We start from the raw sequence: 21,900 nt of genomic DNA on the forward strand, positions 1-21,900 counted from the left end.
AACCTCCCCCCCCCAAATGCCATATACATGGGATCATACCGTATGTAACCTTTCTGAGATGGACTTTTTCCCACTCAGGGTAATGCCCCTGGGGCTCCCCTGGGGGCTCAGATGGTAAAGAATCTGCCTGCAATTCAGGAGACCTGGGTTCGATCCCTGGATCAGGCAGATCCCCTGGAGAAGGGCATGACTGCCCACTCCAGTATTCTTGCCTGGAGAATCCCATGGACAGAGGAGCCTGGCAGACTGCAGTCCATGGGGTCACAAAGAGTCGGATACAACTGAGCAACTAACAACAACATAATGCCATTGACACCCATCCAAATTGTTGCATCAGTAGTTCATTCCCTTCTTTAAAAGATTGATTCATTTTTGGCTGTGCTGGGTCTTTGCTGCTGCATGGGCTTGCCCTAGTTGTGGCAGGTGGGGGTTACTCTCTGATTGTGGCGCTCAGGCTCCTCATTTCGGTGGCATCTCTTGTGGCAAATCATGGGCTCTAAGACATGTAGGCTTAGTTGACCCGCACATGGGGGCTCTTCCCAGACCAGGGATTGAACCTGTGTCCCCTGCATTGGCAGATGGATTCTTTTTTTTCTTCAAATAACCTGTTTATTTTATTTGGAGTCTTCTGGGTAGTATTTTTTAGATTTATTTATTTTTTAATTGAAGGATAATTGTGTTACAGAATCTTGTTGTTTTCTGTCAAACCCCAACATGAATCAGCAGTAGGTACACATATATCCCCTCTCTCTTGAACCTCCCTCCCACCTCCCTCCCATCCCAGCCCTGTAGGTTGATACAGAGCCCCTGTTTGAGTTTCCTGAGACATACAGCAAATTCCCATTGACTATCTACATTACATATGGTCATGTAAGTTTCCATGTTGTTCTCTCCATACGTCTCACCCTCGCCACCCCTCTCCCCGTGTCCGTAAGTCTGTTAGCTATGTCTGTCTGTCCATTACTGCCCTGCAAACAAATTCCTCGGTACCATCTTTTTAGATTCTGTTTATGCGTGTTAGTATACGGTATTTCTCTTTCTCTTTCTGACTTACTTCACTCTGTATAATAGACTCTAGGTTCCCCACCAGGGAAGTCCAGTTTGTTTCCTTTTAAGATGCTAACTTATTAAAGCAAGGCTACTTCTGAGGGCCATCCAGCATCACTCTGATGGTGTGTGGATCCGTGTCAGGTTAATGTTAGAGACAGCAGCACCTTCCTTAGGAGTTAGAAAGAGACCTCCTGAGAGAGGCCTTCTCTGACCATCAATTCTAAAATTGCCCTTCTGGTGGCCGTTAATAATTCTCTTGTATTTGCTTCATCAAATGTATCCCCCCTGCTTGATTTTTTTTTCCCCTGGGCAATGTGACTTGTTGGTTCCTCTGCTTGCCCAGAGCCGGGACCGTCTGGGCCAGGATCCCCCGCACTCAGGATTTGTTGAGCAAGTGGGTAGCAGATGCTGCTGGTGCCTTCCCTGGTCCTTCACCCTCCCACTGTGGTCCCTGCTGGCCGCTCTTTCACCTGCCAGCAAACACCTCTCTCCTATGGCAGGTTTGTTTTCTCGTCTCCAGGACCCACTTTGCTTCCCCTGCACCAGGTCCAAACTGGTGGGGAATGGAGCCCCCAGGAGCAGCCCTGAACCTGCGCAGATGGGAACTGGAGTGTGGATACAATGATGGGAACTGGAGTGTGGATACACACTGGCTCCTTCGTCCTTCCCTGTCTAAATCAGCTCCTTTACTGGAATTCTTGCCTCAGGGTCTGCTCCTGCGGGAACCCAAACCCAGACAGAATGATTGAATGAATAAATGAAAAACCTAAGTTTGAATCCTTACTCCATGGACTTCCCTGGTGGTCCATTGGGTAAGACTCCACACTCCCAGTGCAGGGGTACCAGGTTTGATCCCTGGTCAGAGAACTAGACCCCACATGCCTCAACTAAAGATTCTGGTTGCCTCAACTAAGATCCGGCACAGACAAATAAATCTATCTTTTAACAAATTCTCACTCCACCGCATGCGCAAACCACATCTTTGATGGTCTCTGATCTTCCTTCAGTGACTCACCGTCCGTCTCCCTGCTTCCAGGGCTTGGAGGGAACCCAATGGAATAACAGCAGCAGTGCCCAGGTGCTGATTCTTGTTCGACCCTCTTGATTACCACCTGCGATGGGCAGGTACAGCCGACACCCTGCCTGCTGGGCTGCCACCTGGAGCTTTACCCAGCGAGCCTTGGGTCAGCCCTCGGCGGCTTCCAGCAGCCTTCCTCCCGGGCACTCTGTCAGTGGAAAGGAAGAGTCAGAAGGCCCGGTGGCTAATGAGGTTCAGAGTTACCTGCAGATTAATGTTCTCCAACTCTGAACAGCACGATTAGCCCTCCCGCTGACAGAAATGTGATGGGAAATCAATTACAGTCTCCATGCTGGCGTCTAAGGATCAGCCTTCAGTCTCTACCATTGTCAGGCAGCCTCAGCGACCCACTCCAGGCTCCAGCTCAGAGAAGGGATGAGACATCTCCGCTGGGTTTGGAGATGTGCTGTCCTGACCCCTCGCAGCTGCCCAGAGCACTAGAAGTTCCCGCAGAGCTCGAGAAACTTGCCAGGATAAGTCAGAAGCCCTTGAACTCATCTCAGCAGCGTCCTGCCTCCTGAAAGGCACCATTGTCGCTGGGACAAGCCACCTCTGTCCTCCGCGCAGCTGGAGGCTGCGCCTCGTGTCTCCTGGGGGCCAGCGGACCCCCCAAGGCAGCCAGCATCCCCCCTTCTCCGCTCTGTCAAGTAGCAGGCGCGGTCCTGGGGACAGGAGCCCATGGAGATGTCCTCAGATACAGGGCATTGCTCCTTCTAAACAAACGGGGCAACTTCAGCCAGTGTCAGAGATGCACGTTGCTTATTGGGATTTGTAGTTGTTCAGCCCCTAAGCAGGGACCCTAAACTCGAATGTCTGCATTTAAGGGGCCAGGCAAAAGCATAACCAGGGAGGTGAAGTGAGTGTAGAACAGTAGAAAGTGCTGGGGCCTGGGGGCCTGGCCACCAGGGCAGTGTACTCAGCTGCAGCTGTCAGGGACCCTATGTTGCCACGTCTTCTAAGTCTATAGACAAGCTAGACATCTATCTCTGAGGGGCAGGAGATATTTTCCATCTTTAAGTTTTGGCAACAAATTGCCTTTTTCAGAAAGCAACAACAACAACAGCACTTAGTGAGCTAAACAAAATAGCTCTGCCGGCCAGATCGTTTTAGTCTGTTCTTGAAAGTTTCAGTGAGGGACTTCTCTGGTGGTCCAGTGGTTAGGACTCTGAGCTTCCAAGGCAGGGGGTGTGGCTTCAATCCTTGGTTGGGGAACTAAGATCCCACAGGCCCTGCGGCACAGCCAAAGAAAGAAAAATAAAGTTTCCATGAGAGGACAGATATTAGCAGGTGAATTTTACGTATTCAGTTATTTCTTTATTCAACTGTTGTTCCAAAAATTCGATTCAGAGATTTTTGTTGTCATTTCCCAGGTGCCAAGGAACTGTGCTGAATGCTAAAGGTTCTGGAATGAATGAGAAGAGCTTGAAGCTGAGTGTGAGTGTGTGTGTGTGTGTGTGTGTGTGTGTGTGTGTGTGTGTGTGTGTGTGTGTGTGTTAGGGGGGTGTGACATAGACACGAAGACAGGGAATCGTGGGGCACTGAGTAAATGATACCCACAGGCATATTGAGGAGCCGTGCGCACCTAGATGGGGGAGTGATTATGTCAAGGGAAAAGGTGACCGTGGGGGCGACAACACACTTGAGCTGAATTTCCCAGGGTGAGAAGGACAGAAGAGTGTGTGTGTGCGTGTGTTTTAATCTATGTTTATTTTTGGCTGCCTGAGTCTTAATGTTGCTATGCACGGGCTTTCTCTAGTTGCAACAAGCAGATGCAACTCTTTATTGTAGCACACAGGCTTAGTTGCTCTGCAGCACGTGGGATCTTCCCGGACCAGGGATAGAACCCGTGTCCCCTGCATTGGCGGGCGGATTCTCAACCCCTGGACCACCAGGGAAGTCCCAGGTCAGGAGAGTATTGCGCGCCGAAGCCCAGCCTGTACGAAGGCTCAGAGGCCGAGCCAGCGTGGAGATGTTGGGGAGCAGCTGTGAGTTTTGTCCAGACAGAGAGCAGAAGAGGTGCCCAAAGAGACGAGGGGAGGCAGCCAGAGCTGAGAGGAGTCCCCTCCCCACCCCCGTTTCTCCTTTTCCATCTCCGTCTCAAGCGCTCATGATACAAAATCTCGTTGGTGTGAATGAAAATGCCAGCAAGACTGCCCTGCTCCTCTGCCTCTTTGGCCTTGAGAGTGGCCTTGGCAGCTTCTCCGGCAGGCGGAAGCTGCACACGGGGGTCCCGAGGCTTGGAAACCCTGAAGGGAACAGAATAAATCCCAAGGCTCAGTGCCATGGCCCCGTCCCAACAGACGCCTGAGCCAGGCCCTTTCTTTTCTATTTTTACATTTTTAAAATTCTACAGGGTTTTACAAAAGAAAATCAAAGGCTCTGTTGCCAGGTTAATCAAACAAGCGCAAGTCGTGCCTCTTTTCCCGTCCTTCTCCCTCCGGTCTCTCTCCCCGCAAAGCCGATTAGGTTGATTAAAATAAAGCCCGCTGCAATTTAAATTCAGTCTGGTTGGCAGGGCCGAGGGGCCCCTGTGGTGGCTTTGTACCAGGGACGGGGTCGAGGGTCAGTAGCCTGCTCCCAAGAGCGATCCAGATGGGGTGAGATCTAAGACCCCACCCGGGATGATGTACAGGAGGCGGCTGGCTTCCCACCCTTATCCTTCCCTGGTTTCCATAGTCACTGCTCATTTACTGTGGGTGGTGGTGGTGGTTGAGTTGCTCAGGGCATCCCGGACTCTTTTGCGACCCCATGAACTGTAGCCCGCCAGGCTCCTGTATCCAGAGGATTTCCCAGGCAAGAATACTGGAGGGGGTTGCCATTTCCTTCTCCAGGGGATCTTCCTGATTGAACCCGCGTCTCCTGCATCGCAGGCAGATTCTTTACAGACTGAGCCAAAACTGGGAAGATTACTGTGGAGTAAGGCAGAAATGTGCTAACCATAACGACGTTCTTCTCTTGCTGGCATTTCAGGGCAAGAAAGACCCTTCCCTGTGGATGTGCCCCTTCTACCCACCGCTCCAGCTCTTTTTTGTTATCCGCAACACGGGACAGCTGCGTGACTTTGGTCTAACCAAGATCAAGATTTGGAATTACTGGACGGCTGACGGCGTAAGTAACAGGCTCCGGTTCCTCACTGAGCATTTGACTGATGGCAGCACGTAGCGTTTTCCGTAACGGAATTCATTCCCCAAGCTGCAGAATGAGGACCGAGTGGCCCCACTGCCCTTCCTCCTGGGTGCAGCCAGCTCCTGCTGGGGCTTTTCACTTCGCACTGTCGGAGCACCCCAGCAGCAGAGCCTCTGCTGAAGGCTGGGGAAGTGGAACCAGGTCACCCTCCAGGGGAACTGGAGAAACATGAACTGAGGCTCCGATTTAACAGATACCGAAACAGACATATAGAGAGATTGTGTCATGTGGCCCAAGTCACACAGCCAGTGAGTGTCACAGTGAGAATCTGAACCCCTGCAACTGGACTCCAGGCCAATTTGCTTCGCCAGCACTTCTCAAACCATAATCCGCAATGAGTCGCTTGGGATCTTGATTAAATACAGGTCCTAATGAGAGGGTTGGATGGCATCACTGGTTCAGTGGACATGAACTTGGGCGAAGTCTGAGAGACAGGGAGGGAAAGGGAGGCCTGGCATGCTACAGTCCATGGGGTCACAAAAAGTCGGACACAACTTAGTGACTGAAAAACAACAATCTAGCCAGTCCAGGGCGGGCCCAGGATTCTGCGTGTGCAGCCAGTTCCGAGGTGTACAGTGCTCCTGGTGGGTGCACCCCACTCCAAACAGCCAGGCTCTTAATGTCTGTGCCCTTTGGCCTCTCTGATTTCAGAACCCCTCCCTTCTTCCTACCGTCACACCACTACCCACACCCAGGTCCTCATTCTTGCTTTCTCTAAGCTATCTTCCATGTATTCATTTGCGTTTATTCCTTCATTGAATACTGGTTCTTGAGCACATCCTAACTACCATCAGGTTTCTTGATTGATTTTGAAGATACTGATATCAAGACACAGTCTACGCCTTGGAGTATCTCTTGTCTAAGAGCTGGCAGACAAGTGATGCAGATGAATGAGACAGTGTGATGAAGACCTTGATCAAGCTGAACCCAGAGTGCCATGGGTTTCAAACAGAAACCTCAGGGACTCTGCAGGGAACTCAGTCGGTGAGGAGGGACAGGACTTGGTTTCCCTTCTTTTGCTAGAAAGGGGGCATGAACTATTCTACTTTCCTTTATAAGTGGCTATAAGGGAATCGATAGTACAATCAAGATGATAAATGGGAACCAATTCTCAGCCTCAGTCTTGTTAGGGAGACACTGGGGCCTGGTGGGGAGTGCAGCAGACTGGCCAACACATGGCCCAGTTAAATGGCAGGCCGTTTTTCAGTTTTTAACTAATGTTTGCTATGGAGCAATGCCAACCGGTGCTGCTAGATCTTCTGAACATTCCCAGGGAGCTGGAAATCTGAGTTGAGCTAGTTTGTTTTGCAAATGGCAGTAGCTAACTTAATTTCTGAAACCACTATATCCGTGCATGCTCAGTCGTGTCCAGCTCTTCGTGACCACTGGGCTCCTCTGTCCATGGGATTTTCCAGACGAGAATACTGGAGTGGATTGCATTTCCTTCTCCAGGGGATCTTCCCGACCCAGGGATCAAATCTGAGCCTCCTGCATTGGCAGGCAGATTCTCTACCACTGTGCTACCTGGGAAGACCAAACCACCATACAGTTCAAACCAAATTCATCTTGGAGCCAGAGCTGGCTGTTCCCAGACTGCACCCTCTGGAGCCTGGAGGAAAGCATCCACCTCGAGCTGGAAGAGGTCAGGGAAGGTATGAAGGGAGAGCTCTAGTGGGAAGAGAAGCCCTGAGCCAGACAGAAAAGGGAAAGCATCTCCAGGTGGAGGGAGATGCTTGGGTGAAAAGAGGTGTGGAAAAGTATGACCTCCTAACTGCTCTCCCTGATCCCAGGCCCAGGCCTCTGGTTTGTCTCCAGTAGCCCCTGGGAGGTCTGATCATGACTATGGTTTCAAACCCTCAAGGTCAGTCAGTTCAGTCGCTCAGTCGTGTCCGACTCTTTGCGACCCCATGAACTGCAGCACATCAGCCTTCCCTGTCCATCACCAATTCCTGAAGCTTGCTCAAACTCATGTCTGTCGAGTCAGTGATGACATCCAACCATGTCATCCTCTGTCATCCCCTTCTCCTCCTGCCTTCGATCTTTCCCAGCATCAGGGTCTTTTCCAAGGAGTCAGTTCTTTGCATCAGGTGGCCAAAGGATTGGACCTTCAGCTTCAGCATCAGTCCTCCCAATGCTCAAACTTCAAAGGCTTCCCTTGATCCATAGAATCCAGGTCAGACCTCTGAGTGTGACATCAGGGCCCCCTAATCCCTGTGTGTCAGGCCTGCCTCTCTCTCATTACCCGCCCCTTGCTCACGCCCCCCTCCAGAGTGCCAGCTGCTCTCAGAGCTCTCTACCCCCCTCCCTTGTAGGTACAAATTTAGTCCCCGGCCCCTCCTGTCTCACTCAACTCCAGATGCTTGTCTATGCCTCATATTCCTGGAAGACCCAGGCATAGCTTTCTCCAGGGTGCTCACCTGACCCCCAACTCTTGTGCACCTCTGTACCACATGAATTAGTTCCACCACCCTTAGATCAGGATACACACCTGCCTCCCCCATCACTCCATGGGCCTCTTGGGAGCAGGGCCTGAGTCTTCACCACTGTTCTATTCCAAGTAGAAAAACATGGCTGTCTAATGAATGAAAGTTCATTCCCCTAAGAGCCCATAAACAGTTGTCTCATCCTTCTTGAGATCCAGACGAGTGACCTAGAGCAGAGGAGATTAGGATGCCTTCCCCAGGTCATACTGCAGGTTAGAGGCCAACCAGGAGACCCCGTGCCTCATCCCTCCTTCCTGTCCTCTCCTCCCCTCCTGCAGCTCTTCCTGCTGGTTCTCCACCCACCCACTCACCCAGCCACAGTGACGTGTGCTGTCACTTCAGTTGTGTCTGACTCTTTGTGACCCCATGGACTAACCCCACCAGGCTCCTCTGTCTATGGGATTTTCCAGGCAAGAATACTGGAGTGGGTTGCCATTTCATCCTCCAGGCGATCTTCTCGATCCAGGGCTGCAACCCGCATCTCCCTTGAGCCATCCCTCCAGCTCCCAGATAAACATCTGCTAGGCTCTGGGGATCTAGATGCTAATGTGGTGGACAGCGTCCCAGCCAGCTCTGTTGACACACGACACCCCCTCAGTGAAGTAACAAAAAGTTTTCTCTGATTTACGGCTTTTTAAAAGAAAACAAATGCCTAAAGTTTAAATTTGAGAAACAGTCCAAACCACTGGATAAGTGAGGAGGTTCCTGTGAGCATATCAGGCTCCCCTCCTCACCCCCATGGCCAGCTTTGACCCAGGGTGTGTAGGGGGCTGTCCTCCAGGCCCGGGATGGAGCCCCAGCCCCAAGTGGTGGGCTCCCAGCATCTCAGGCCAGGTCCTCCAGTCCACCCAGCCCTTCCTGGCAGGCAGTCATCAGCATCTTCTGGAATGAGTAATGAAACAGCACTGACTGCCCAAGCCAGGGCCCTGTAGCCTGGCCCTGTCATTGACTATACAGCTCAGGCCAAGAAAAGCGGATTTTTCTGTGCTGGATTACAAAGGAGATAAGCTTCATCTCTTTTGGCCGCAGCCTGCCTTTCTTCTTTAACCTGCACTCGGCCTTCCCTGTGTGCTGAGAATAGAAAAGAGGGCCAGGACGTCAGGGCCTTGTGGCGGGCACTCTGGGGGGCGGCAGCTGCCGGGATCAGAGACTCCGGGTGTTCCGACACAGAGGAGCGCGTGCAGGACCGCAGGCCCCGGCAGGGCCACCACTTACGTAACGCACACCCATCTGTTGCCAGCATTTTCCGGGGGCAGAAAGCACAAATGCAGCTGCAGGTTGGTTTGATTTAATATTCTCCAGAGAATGCTATTACTGTGTGTTTTAGAGGAGATAAAATGAGAGTTTATAGGAAATATAGCTCAGCCCGGTAGACACGGCTTGTTAAGACGGGTGTTTTGTGTCTGGGAATCTGAGGAAGCAAAGTTCAACGCGAGGCACTTATCCAACCAAGGCTTATTTAGAGCATAAGAAAAGAAGGTGCTGGAAGAATGAGAGTCTCTTATTGGAAGATCTGCTGCCTGTTTAAATCCTCGGGCTAACTTGGATGGGCTCCTTCACCCTCCTTAGGTAATGCGGGGATTCGGAGCCGGCCCGGAGGAGAGGACTTCCGGGCAGGGTAAGGACTTGGAAGCCAGCATCGGTTCACGCAGCCGCACAGGGTGGCCGGCAGATGTGGGTATTCATCACGGCTGCCGTTTTAGCCAGCAGAGCGCGCATCGGGCAGGCGTGAGGCCCCGAGTGGGGGCTCCATAAACATTTTTTTCTTAAATAATTTTATTGATTGATTGATTGATTTTTGACTCTGTTGGGTCCTCATTGCTGCGCAGGTTTTCTCTAGTTGCGGCGAGCGGGGGCTACTCTCTAGTTGGGGTGCATGGGCTTCTCAGTGCAGTGGCTTCTCTTGATGCGGAGCACTGGGCTCTGGGGCTCCTGGGTTTCAGCAGTTGCGGCTCCCAGGCTCTTAGAGCACAGGCTCAGTAGTTGTGGTGCTCAGGGCTTAGTTGCTCTGCAGCATGTGGGATCTTCCTGGATCAGGGATCGAACCCGTGTCTCCTGTATTGACATGTGGATTCTTTACCACTGAGCCACCAGGGAAGCCTGCTCTGTAAACATTTGATGCTTGATGATGAAATGCATCATCTCAATTAACCTCCTACCCATCCTACAAGTGGACGTTGTCAGGCCCCACCTTATAGATGAAGAAGCTGGGACTTAGAATAAAGAGATCCCAGGGAGCAGATAGACTGGTGTTTCTTTTGCCAGCTCTGCTTGGAAGTGGCTGCCTGGAGTGCTGTCTTGAGAAGGATCTGGAACCTTCCTCCTGGTGCATCCAGGATTGATTAGTGCATGTGACTGATCAGTGATGTTTGTCTTGGGCTCAGGAAGAGAATGTGATAATAGGTTTGTCACATTTTGTGATGCTTCCCGAGATTAAATGACTGGCCCCGCTAGTGAGGAGTGAGGGGCCGAGGTGGGACAGGAAGATGGGGTCTGTGGGTTTTCCTGCAGTTTTTCTCGGCACGGCTTCCCCTGCAGAGCAACATCTGCTAGGAGAAAAGAATCAATAGTCTCTCCTAGGATGTTATAACTCATCCAAAAAGTGGACTTTCAGCCGTTCCCCACAGTCCATCTGTTTTCCTTTATATTAATAACAAGCATATTAATCTGCTACATGGTACCACCCTTGAGTAAAAACAGGCAAGTCATCACCATTTTTGCCAACAGCATCACTACACAGGTTCTGCCTCCAGCCTGGTCACATCAGCAAGTGAAGCGGGACCCAGTGGTATATGTTATACGTGGAAATGGTGCTAATGAAATAGCTTTTGAATGAATGAATGAGTGAGTGAATGTTAGATTTACCCGGTGGTATGTTTCTGTGACTCGTCATGGTCAACTAGGCCAGTACTGCCCAATAGAACTTTCTGCGATGATATTAATGTGTTCTCTCTGCCCTGTTCAGTGAGAACAATTCAAGTTCTCAGCCCCAGGTGGCCACTGAGACCTTGAATTGTGGCTCCTGTAACTGACAGACCAACATTTTACAATTTATTTCATTTTAATATTAATGTAATTGTCCACATGTGGCTGGTGACCATGTTTTGGACCACACAAGTCCTGGTGCTCAGGGAGGCATGTTGAACAAATAGACAAGGCCCTGTTCATACAGTCCTCTCCCTTTTCATGAGGAAGGGAACAAAAAACAAGGGCGCAGATGACTAGTGTCATTTCCAGTAATGCTAAGTGTTCTGAAGATGATAACATCTGGCAACCGGAGAGGGACCAGGAGAGAATGAAGCAGGGCTGCCCTGGACAGGTGATCAAAGGCATCCCTGACCTGAATGTTGAGAAGGAGTAGCCATGGGGACGTAAGTGGGAAGAGAATTCTTGGCGGGGGCATAGCAAGAATAAAGGCTCTGAGGCAGGAGCATCCAGTTTACGCAGAGGCTGAGCTGGTGAACAAAGGAGAGTGTAAGGGGAGGTCCTAGTGGTGGGTGGGAACCAGGTCATGTGGACCTCACTGGTTTGAAGGCAGAATAGGGAGACGGTCAGAGCCAGCATGGCTGGGGCAAACCCTGGCTCCTCCTCTTCCTGGCTGTGTGACCTTGGGAGTGTTACTCTGTGACCCTCTGACTCCGTTTCCTCATCTGTAAAATAGGGATGCTTATTGTTCAGTTAGTACATATGAAGTGCTCATAATGATTCCTGGCCTTTGTGAACTCTATACAAAGATCAGCTCTTGGTATCATTATGAGAGGGTTTGGGGCAAAGGGTGACACAATCTGATTGAGGAATTTAAAAGATCACTCTGACTGCTTTTTGGAGAAAGAGTCAGAGGGAAGGGGGAGCCCCGAGAAGAGGCTCTTTGGGGCCTCCACAGTCTATCTTGGTGGCTTGGATGAGGGCCCCAGTGCTTCTGGAATGCACGTGGGTAGACTCAGTTCATCCCATCCCAGGGCAATATTTGCATTTTCAGAAAGACCTTTCATGGTGGGGTAGGGATGGATTTTCAAATGAATGCAGGTGAAGAGATTAGTTCAATAATGACCTCTGTACCCTTCTCCAGCTTCAATAGTTATCTACATTCTGCCATTTTTGTTTCATCTCTTCCCCTAACATTTAAAAAGAAATTGTAGGTATCATATCATTTCACTTTTAATTTTTTGCATGCATCTCTGACAGATAAGAAGTTTGTTTTTATATCATCCCGATGCTGCTATCATACCTGACAATCATTCATTATTATGCTTCAGTACCCAGTCCACATTCAAATATCTCTAATTGCCTAAATTTTAATAGTTAATTTGTTTGGCCACACCATGTGGCATGCAGGATCTTAGTTCCGTGACCAAGGATCGAACCCTCAGCCCCTGCAGTGGAAGAGTCTTAGTTGCTCAGGCGTGTCTGACCCTTTTCAACCTCAAGGACTATAGCCTGTCAGGTCCCTCTGTCCATGGTAGTCTCCAGGCAAGAATACTGGAGTTGGTAGCCATTCTCTTCTCTAGGGGATCTTCCTAACTCAGGTATCGAACCCAGGTCTCCTGCATTGCAGGCGGATTCTTTACCATCTGAGCCACCAGGGCAGTAGAAGAGTGGAGTCTTAACCACTGGGCACCAAGGAAGTCCCTACAGTTGATTTGTTAGGATCAGGATACAAACCAAGGCCAAACATGGCAATGGCTTTGAAGTCAAAGATGTGACTTTCATTTGGGCAACTGAGTCAATGTAGCCTGATGGCTCCACCACATGGTAGAGTCTGGGAACCTCTGGCCTGGGGAGCACCCTCGGGCCTGGCGAGCATGTGTGGGTGTGCGTACTAAGTCACTTCATCATGTCTGACTCTTTGCCGCCCCATGGACTGTAACCCACCAGACTCCTCTGCCCATGGGATTCTTCAGGCAAGAATATGGGAGCGGGTTGCCATGCCCTTCTCCAGGAAATCTTCCTGACCCAGGGACTGAACCTGCATCTCTTAAGTCTCCTGCATTACCACTAGTGCACCTGGGAAGCCCTTGGGTACCATGATGGCATCTTAGGGTGGCTGGGAGGAAGGGCACTGACCCAGATGCACAAGAGCCTTCCTTGGGTGTTGACCTTGGCCTTGATCTGGGCCACTGTCAGTTGCTAGAGGGTGCTGTCTGGTGGGTGGGCTGCAGCCTCTGAAGTCTGTGTGCAGAGTCCATGCTTGGGAAGGTAAGGCATGGTCACCTTGAGAGGTCCAGGAAGCTCAGGTTTGAAGCAAGCCCCCAGCCAGCAGAGGACAGAGAAGTGAGCAGAGAATTCCACCTTGAGAGAGGGGGCCCCACAAGGTGTTCAGGCTCCAACCAGAAGGTTGGAAATCAGAGGCAAAATTGTACTCCCAGCAGGAATGAGAACACAGATGCAGAACAAGGGTAGAAGCTGAGGCCTGTGTCTCTGCACTGCATAGACCAGGGGACAAGCTGTTTCTGGGACCAGACAGATGTCTAAGCAGGGAGGGCTGATCACCCATGTGCAGGGGCCAGTCTAGGACAACAAGACAAATCCCAGACCCCCTAGAGGGTAGAACTCTCCTCTCCCCACTCCTGCCTGCCTTGGCCAAGACTGAGTTAGTCTTCAGTTAATCAACTGAATCTGTTGATTAAAATTCTCAGTCCCAACACTACTGTTATCAGCCAGGATTCTTTTGGTAACAAAGGACAAGAAAACCCAATTAAATCCAGCTTAAGGACAAAAAAAGTGTTATTTGGCCCATGTTACAGGAGAATATGAATTGGCTGCCTTCAGGCATGGCAGGATCCAGGAGTTCACATGATGCCATCAGGAATCTCCTCCCTCTGTGTTGGCATCATTCTCAGGTTCCAAGTGGTAGTCCCCATTGACGTCGCTCTTGATTTCAGCAGTCCTTGCAGAAAGCCCCAGGTCTAGGGCCCACCAGCCAGGCATGGGCTGCGTCTTGGAATGAGGCCCACATTATCCACATGAAGTAAGATCAAGGGAAGGGTGGATTCCCAATGAAAAATTGGGGTGCTGGCCAAGAAGGGAAAAATCACCAGGGAAAGTAGAAAATGAGACCCAGACTAGGTCCTTTTCTTTTCCTCTAAGAACGTGGAAGTCACCTGCTGGTGAATGTATTCATCAGCTCCCAAATCTAAACCTACCCCAAGGCTTCATTTCTGAACCAAGCTTCTCTCCTGGCCGCTGGATGCTTTTCTTTGGCATTTCTGCCCGGCCACGTACCGAAGTCCTAGCTTTGGTACCCCAACCCCAGACCCCTCAGCCCCGCTCCAGGCTCTGCTTCCTTTTGCTGTCTGCAGCAGCACTTGACTCCCACCTTTGAATCCTCCACTCCCCTCTTGCCTCTCCCTGCCAGTCATCTCTAGATCCTACCGTTTCCACCGCCCGAACCTGCCTCCTTCCAAGTCCAGCTCCTGCTCCCCCTGCTGCCTGCCGTCTCCTCCATCTCCCGCTCGGCTGACTCATCTGACTCATCGGCAGAGCCATATCGATCGCCCCACACTCAGACATTGTGCTGGGGCTGGGAATCAGACATGCTGTCTGCCCCCGTAAGCTCTTGTCCAGGCAGGTGGGCCCAGGGGGACCCCTGCAAACCACAGTTCAGTGGGGCCAGGACAGTGGCGGGGGATGAGCTAAGGGCCTCGCCGATGCAGAACGCCTCAGGGGAGTGACCACAGTCCCCGGCCAGCAGGTGCTGCCCTGGACATCCTGGGAAGAGGCTGTGCCCTGGTGGACCAAAGGCAGCTCACAGACTGCAGCTGGCTCACACTGTGTTTTCAAAGTTCTTTGGGGTTTTTTTTTTTTTTTTTTTTTTTTTTTTTTTTTGTGTGTGTGTGTGTGTGTGTGTGTGTGTTTTAAATTATTTACTTATTTGGATGCATTGAGTCTGAGTTGAGGTGCTCGGCCTTCTCTCCAGTTGTAGTGTGCAGGCTTAGCTGCCCTGCAGCATGTGGGATCTTAGTTCCCGGACCAGGGATCGAACCCACATACCCTGCATTGGAAGGCAGACTCTCAACCACAGGACCATCAGTGAAAGTGAAAGTCCCTCAGTCATATATGATTCTTGGTGACCCCATGGACAGTCCACGGAATTCTCCAGGCCACAACACTGGAGCAGGTAGCCTTTCCCTTCTCCAGGGGATCTTCCCAACCCAGGAATCAAACTGGGGTCTCTTGCATTGCAGGTGGATTCTTTACCAACTGAGCTATCAGAGACGCACACAGGACCACCAGGGAAGTCCCCAAAGTTCAGTTCAGTCGCTCAGTCATCTCTGACTCTTTGCAGCCCTGTGGACTGCAGCATGTCAGGCTTCCCTGTCCATCACCAACTCCCAGCGCTTGCTTGAAACTCATGTCCATCGAGTTGGTGATGCCATCCAACCAGCTCATCCTCTTGTCATCCCCTTCTCCTCCTGTTTTCAATCTTTCCCATTATCAGGGTCTTTTCCAATGAGTCAGTTCTTTGCATCAGGTGGTCAAAGGATTGGAGCTTCAGCTTCAGCATCAGTCCTTCCAATGGATCTTCAGGATTGATTTCCTTTAGGATTGACTGGTTTGATCTCCTTGCTGTCCAAGAGACTCTCAAGAGCCTTCTCCAACACCACAGTTCAAAAGCATCAATTCTTTGGTGCTCAGCCTTCTTTATGGTCCAACTCTCACATCTATAGGTGACTACTGGAAAAACCATAGCTTTGACTGGATGGACCTTTGTTGGTAAAGTAATGTCTCTGCCATTTTTTTTTTATTACTAACATTTAAAAATTGGTGAGTTTCCATGAAAAATAGGGACTTTTAACTAGACGATCTGGTGGCATCAGGTCACATCCACTCCTGGGAGCTTTGGTGGAGCTGAGTCAGGGTGCCGCAGCCACCATCACTCTCACATGTGCCCCCGACACAGTGGCCCCGTGGTCCTGACGCCACACCACCTCTCCCACTTGCCGTGTTTCTGTGGGCCCTGCACACATGTGCGTCCTCCACTCTCAGACCCCAAAACGGGCTCTCTGGTGCTTCCATCCTTACGGAGCTTCCATCCCCTCTGGTCCCCAGGAAACTGTTCTCTCCTCTGTGACTTTGCTCCTGCCCTGCCCAGCACCTGGAATGCGTAGCTAGTCTTACTAGAAACCCTGTCTTTGGAAACCTCAAAGTTCTGCTTTAGTCTGTCTTCACCTGCCAGCCTCCTGCACACCCCTAGCCTGCCCCAGACCCCTACCGGTGGTCTCAGCCACCCCTTCTGGACACCAGATTTCATGCTTCCCTAGGGTATCTGTCAGTTTCCTGAGTCTTCCATGTCCCAAACAAATAGCTGCCCCAGGCCACATCTATCCTGCAGGCAGGTCCCATTTGGCCCTCACGATGCTGCACAGCTTGTGAAACATTTGACAACGTTGGAAAGTTGGCCTCTGATGAGCTGGCAGTATTACCTCTATAGTGTCCGCCGGCTGGAGCCCAGTGACTCCTGCAGCCTCTAGACTTGTAGGTGGGCGTTCCCGGTTCCCATCCCTCCCACATTGGCGGTACTGTAAGCATTTGAGTCTGTGACCCCTAGTTATTCAGGCTTTTGTGAACTCCTCAAGGAGAGGAGCCCCGCTTTCATCTTTTATGTGTCATACAGGCCAGGATCCTGAAAGGCCCCCGTGTGGTACATGCTGGGTTGGATAAAATTGCAAGAATTGCCAGCTGGGGCCTAAGACCAGATCAAGGGGAATCTTTTTTTTTTTAATTAAAATATAGTTGATTTACAATATTGTGTTCATTTCAGGTATACAGCAAAGTGACTCAGTTATATATTAACATGTGTGTGTGTGTGTGTGTGTGTGTGTGTGTATGTATGGGTATATATAGATGGGCTTCCCAAGTGGCACTAGTGGTAAAGAATCTGCCTGCCAATGCAGGAGACACAAGAGACACGGGTTTGGTTGCTGGCTCCGGAAGATCCCCTGGAGTAGGAAATGGCAATCTGCTCCAGTATTCTTGCCTGGAAATTTTCACGGACAGAGGAGCCTGGCGGGCTAGAGTCCATGAGTTTGCAAAGAGTCGGACACTACTGAGTGACTGAATACACACATATGTATATGGATACAAACATATATGCACATACACATACACATATAGATAGATAGATTCCTTTTCACATTCTCTGCCCTTAAAGGTTATTACAAATTATTGAGTATCGTTCCCCGTAACCAACAGTAGGTTGGTTATCTATTTTGTGTGAAAGTGAAAGGCATGTCTTGACTCTTTGGGACCCCCTGCACTATACAGTCCATGGAATTCTCCAGGCCAGAATACTGGAGTGGGTATCCTTTCCCTTCTTCAGGGGATCTTCCCAACCCAGGATCGAACCCAGGTCTCCCACCTTGCAGGCGGATTCTTTTCCAGCTGAGCCATAAGGGAAGCCCAAGAATACTGGAGTGGGTAACCTATCACTTCTTCAGCAGATCTTCCCAACCCAGGAATCGAACCAGGGTCTCCTGCATTGCAGAAGGATTCTTTACCAACTGAGCTGTCAGGGAAGCCCTTATATAGTAGTATGTGTCTATTAATCCCAACTCAAGCAGTATTGACTTAAATTAGCGGGAGTAATTCTAGGCCCCACCCTAGAGTGAATGGGATTCTCCTGTGCCTGCTGCCAACCTGAACCAGGAACAGGGGGTCACTGCACCTGGCCTTAGGGGAGCAGGGGTCTCTAGCCACCCTAACCCTGAGCAACCAGTGTCAGCGGGTGTAGAGGTCCAGCCAGTAGGTTGGTACAAGACAATGATGGCAGCTTCTTGAGCATGTATTATGTGTCAGGCAGCATTCAAAGGACTTTACATATATCAGCTTTTTATTCCCAACTGCGGTGAGATGGGTACTATGGTGGTCAGCTCTATCCCACAGATGGAGAAACTGAGGCACAGAACAACTTGCTGGTGGTCACATGACTCCCAGGCAGTCTGGTGCCCACCACCTGGCCCTGCCTTTCAATCCAGGGGCACTGTGGTCCCTGGTGAGCCAGGCCCTGCCTAGGGCAGCCATCCCTGCCCTGGTCCCGTCCTGCCAGATGGCCTAAATTTTTAAGAGAAGCCACAAATGCACATTGTTATATGAACGCTCTCAGTTTTTGGACAGCATCAGCTGGTTCTGAACATTTAACTCCTCTATGGGCCGAACCAGCCCAGGATCAGCTATAGGGGCTCCAGTTAGTGACCCCCAGTCTGTCACATCCCATCCCCGTCCTTCCTCCTCTGTGATGTTGGGGGGGGGGGGTGGCGTCAGTCATTGGCTCCCAGCCTGGCATGTAGTAGGTTATATGTAGCTTGTAAAATGTTACATGCCCCACCATCTTCATCAAGTTACTGTGTTACAAAGAAGGGTTTTTGTCCATCTTCCTCCCAAGGAACATACAAAAGGTCATTGAGATCTCATTCCCAATAAAGTATTTGAGTTCAGGTGCTCCAAGAGGGAGCAGATTTACTTCTCAGAGCCTGATCTTAAGATAGATAGCAATAGGCCCTTGCCCCATCCTTGAAGGCCTCCATCCGGGCAAGGACAGGTGTGCACATGGGGCAACAAGGTAGTAGGCACGGGGGTCCCGTGCACACTCAGCTCTGAGAGCCCAGAGGAGGACCCTCAACTCAACCTGAGGAGGTGGGCAGGGCAGATGGGGAGGGCCGGGGGCTTCCCAGAGGGGTCAGCTCCTAAGCTGGGTCCTGAAGCCTGCACAATGGCTCTCTGGGCGACAGCGGCTCACTCCCCCGTCCCCAGAGGCCCCCGTCCCCAGAAAGCCTCCCAATCAGCCCAGAGCCCCTCGGCCCCTCCTGTTCAGGACCCAGCACTCCGGGACAAAGAGAGCAGTGAAGGATGGAAGTGCGTCTTCTCCTTGCGCATCGGGGCCAATGCGGGCGCCCAGCAGGAGGCAGAACAGCTAGGCTGGGGGGCTGCCCGGCCTGTGCATGAGTGAGGTCCAGTGGCACACAGCTGGTTTGACTCCAGTCGATCACCCATACCAATGAAGCTTTTGCCTTAAATCTGCAGTTCCCAACCTTTTTGGCACCAGGGACCAGTCTCCTGGAAGACAGTTTTTCCACAGACCGGGGGTCAGGGCGTGGGGGTAGGTTTCAGGATGATTCAAACACATTACATTTATTGTGCACTTTATTTCTATTATTATTAACATCAGCTCCACCTCAGATCATCAGACGTTAGATCCCAGAGGTTGGGGACCCCGGCAGTGCACCCTCCCTGGCATCCGGCAGGTGGGCCCAGCCAATTCTCTGCTCCAAATGATCTCCTTCAGGCTTTGTTGCCTGTGCTCAGGGCCAGGTATTAGTCTCTAGGCAAAGTGTATTGTGAGTACAAGAGCCCCCGCCTCTGCTCAGGTTGTTGTCATGATGAAACCGATCCGCCATCCATCTTCCCTGAGCAATTCGTGTGCTCATTGGAAGAGACATGTCATCCGACCCCAGGGCCAAGGAGGAACGTGGCCTTACTGAGTCAATTCAATCACTTAGATCAAAATGATATTAATATTGTTGGGTTCAAATGCATTACAGTCCCACCGTGATTGGTTCTGGGCAGCTGGAAAGAAGGATAAAGCCCTTTTTTGGACAAGGAACGGTGCTCCCCTCCACCACGTGCCAGCCACAGAGTTTCAGTGTCCTTTAGAAAATGCATTGTAAAAGGGGTTTGAGGCAGCGTCAACAAAGGGCATAGCAGTAACTCTAGTTAAACGAGGAAGAAAATATGAGCACCAAGGGAACAAGCACACACGCACACAAATGATTCTCGAGGGTAAGGTCATCCGCAAGATGGAATTTCACCCGGAATTCTTGGAAGCCGAGGCAAAGGAGGAAATAGGACTAGAGCCCTCTGGTTGGAAGGAGGAAGCAGGCTCATTCTTTAGCAGCAAGAGAATTTTCCCCTGGATTTATTCCCAAAGGCACCCTTCATCCAGAGCTTCACTGAGGGGATGCCGACGAGTAGAGACATGCAAAATCTCAACCCCATCTTCTTCGTGACTCAGAAGTGTATTTCAGATGGCTTCCGACCACATACTTGATCTATGACGGTTGCATAGATATGTACGTAAATACATAGGAAACGTCTGCAAGGACAGGGATGTGGGCATGCCCCCCACCCTGCCAGCACCCACGTCAATTGCCTCTGGGGAGCAAGGAGGAGTCAGGATGGAAGTGTGAGACACTTGGTCCATGAGGACTAATTGAAAAAATAGAAGTAGGAGCTCAGAGTGCACCCAAAGCAGGTGATTCTGCCAGTGGCCAGGCAGGCACAGCTGAGACTGAGGCCTTCTCCAGGTCTGGCTTGACCCAGAGAGAGATGGCAGTAGGAGATTGGGGTGCCAGCAAGAGTGGCTCTCTGTGCACCAGCTGTGTGACCTCAGGGAAGGCTAAGCCTCAGTTTCTTCATTTGACAGATGGGCCCTAACGCCCACCCTGGGAGTTGTTTGAAGGACAGCATGGAACAATGCGTGTGGCCTTTCATGTTTCACACTTGGCATCCCCAGATGCTGTTCGCCACCCAGGATCCCACCCTGGTGTTGCTTGGGTCAGATCCTCCTACAGATATGAATTGTTTGGTCTGGAGAGTGTTGGAACTTTGGCAGATTTAAGCACCATCTGGCAGTGGGCATGAACCTCTCAGTTCCCCAGGACCCCACCCCTCCCTCTGGCTTCAAACCCTCTTCTCACTCCTACCCGTCCAGTCCTGTGAGCACTGGCGGCCACACCCTGCCTCAGCCTGCTCCCCCCTCTCTATCCCTACTCAGCCAGGCTTCTTCTTATTTTATTTATTTATTTGGCTGCCTTGGGTCTTAGCTGTGACATGCAGGATCTTCACTGCCTCCCGTGGAATCTTTCGTCGTAGCCCACAGGCTCCCTAGTTGCGGCCCTGGGGCTCAGTAGTTGCAGCACACAGGCTTAGTTTTGACATGCGAGAGCTTAGCTCCCCAACCAGAGATTCAACCCACGTCCCCTGCATTGCAAGACAGATGCCTAACCCTTGGACCACCAAGGAAGATCCTCGGCCAGGTTTATTGGAGAGAACTGAGATCGGGGGTGCTCTAGACGGTTCATGGACGGTCAGCAAGCCCATTGTGGAGACCAGGCATCTCCCAGCGGGATCCAGGATACCCACCTCGTGACTGTGAGACTGAAAAACGTGCTCCCTACCATGCCTCCCTCCCACCTCTTTCAGTGAGAGTGTGTCTGCCTCTCCAGATGTTTCCACGGCAGTAATTTTGCAGAACTAGTCACTGGAAGCTGCCCAGGCTGTCCTTTTCCAATAGCTATTTCCTGATTAATTCACAGCACGTGCTTGCTCTGTGCCTCCACTAAACAGAGAACACATCCATATAAACATGCAAAAGGGCGCTCTGAGAATCGACTTTTCTGACAGGCAGCAAATAGCAGCCTGCCATCCCGCAATTGGACGATTGAAGCCGGGTTCCTGTCGTCTAACACGGGCTTGACGGTTCTCACCCCAAATTGCTCCGGAAACCTTCGGGGCAATAGCTCAGTGAGCTAGGAATTTAGTTAGAGCTTCCCCACCTGGCTTTCAGGAAGGCGAAAGGGGGGAAATGAGTCTACATGGACACATCCGGGAGTCTCCGACCTCGCATCCCAAGAGTAGATCAGAAGCCAAAGCAAGACAGAACACGGTCTGGGGTTGAAACCAACAGGCTGCTGTTTTTCTGATCAGGTTTGTTCTCTGAGGATTGTTAGAGAGCAGTGCTACCTGGGGAGAAAAGTGGCTGTGTTGATTCATTTGTAATTCCAAAAAGATCGCTGAGCAAAAACTGTGTGCCAGGTACTTGCTGGGCCCTTGGATGAGATTGGTAGCGCCTCTGCTGTCTCAGAGCTTGTTTATTTATTTTTTAATTGTGGCTGCGGTGGGTCTTCATTGCATCGAGGGCTTTTCTCCAGTTGTGGCAAGCAGGGGCTCCTCTCTAGTTGCGGTGGCTTTTGTCATTGTGGACAGTAGGCTCTAGGGTGCGTGGGCTTCAGTAGTTGCGGCTCTCAGGCTCTAAAGCACAGACTCAGTAGTTGTGGCCTACGGGCTTAGTTGCTCCATGATATATGGGGTCTTCCTGGGTCAGGGGTT

At 51.0% G+C, this 21,900-nt stretch overlaps 1 protein-coding gene across 1 annotated transcript in view; it reads left to right on the top strand.

Moving 5' to 3' along the window:
• Positions 1-21,900, top strand: part of KATNIP (katanin interacting protein) — a 228,755-nt gene that overhangs the window by 153,697 nt on the left and 53,158 nt on the right. The window contains exon 14 of the mRNA XM_065924545.1: positions 5,099-5,236. Coding sequence (XP_065780617.1) covers positions 5,099-5,236 — 138 coding nt within the window. The remainder of the gene's footprint in view (positions 1-5,098; positions 5,237-21,900) is intronic.

Source organism: Muntiacus reevesi, chromosome 2, assembly GCF_963930625.1.
Source record: "Muntiacus reevesi chromosome 2, mMunRee1.1, whole genome shotgun sequence".
Taxonomy (NCBI): domain Eukaryota; kingdom Metazoa; phylum Chordata; class Mammalia; order Artiodactyla; family Cervidae; genus Muntiacus; species Muntiacus reevesi.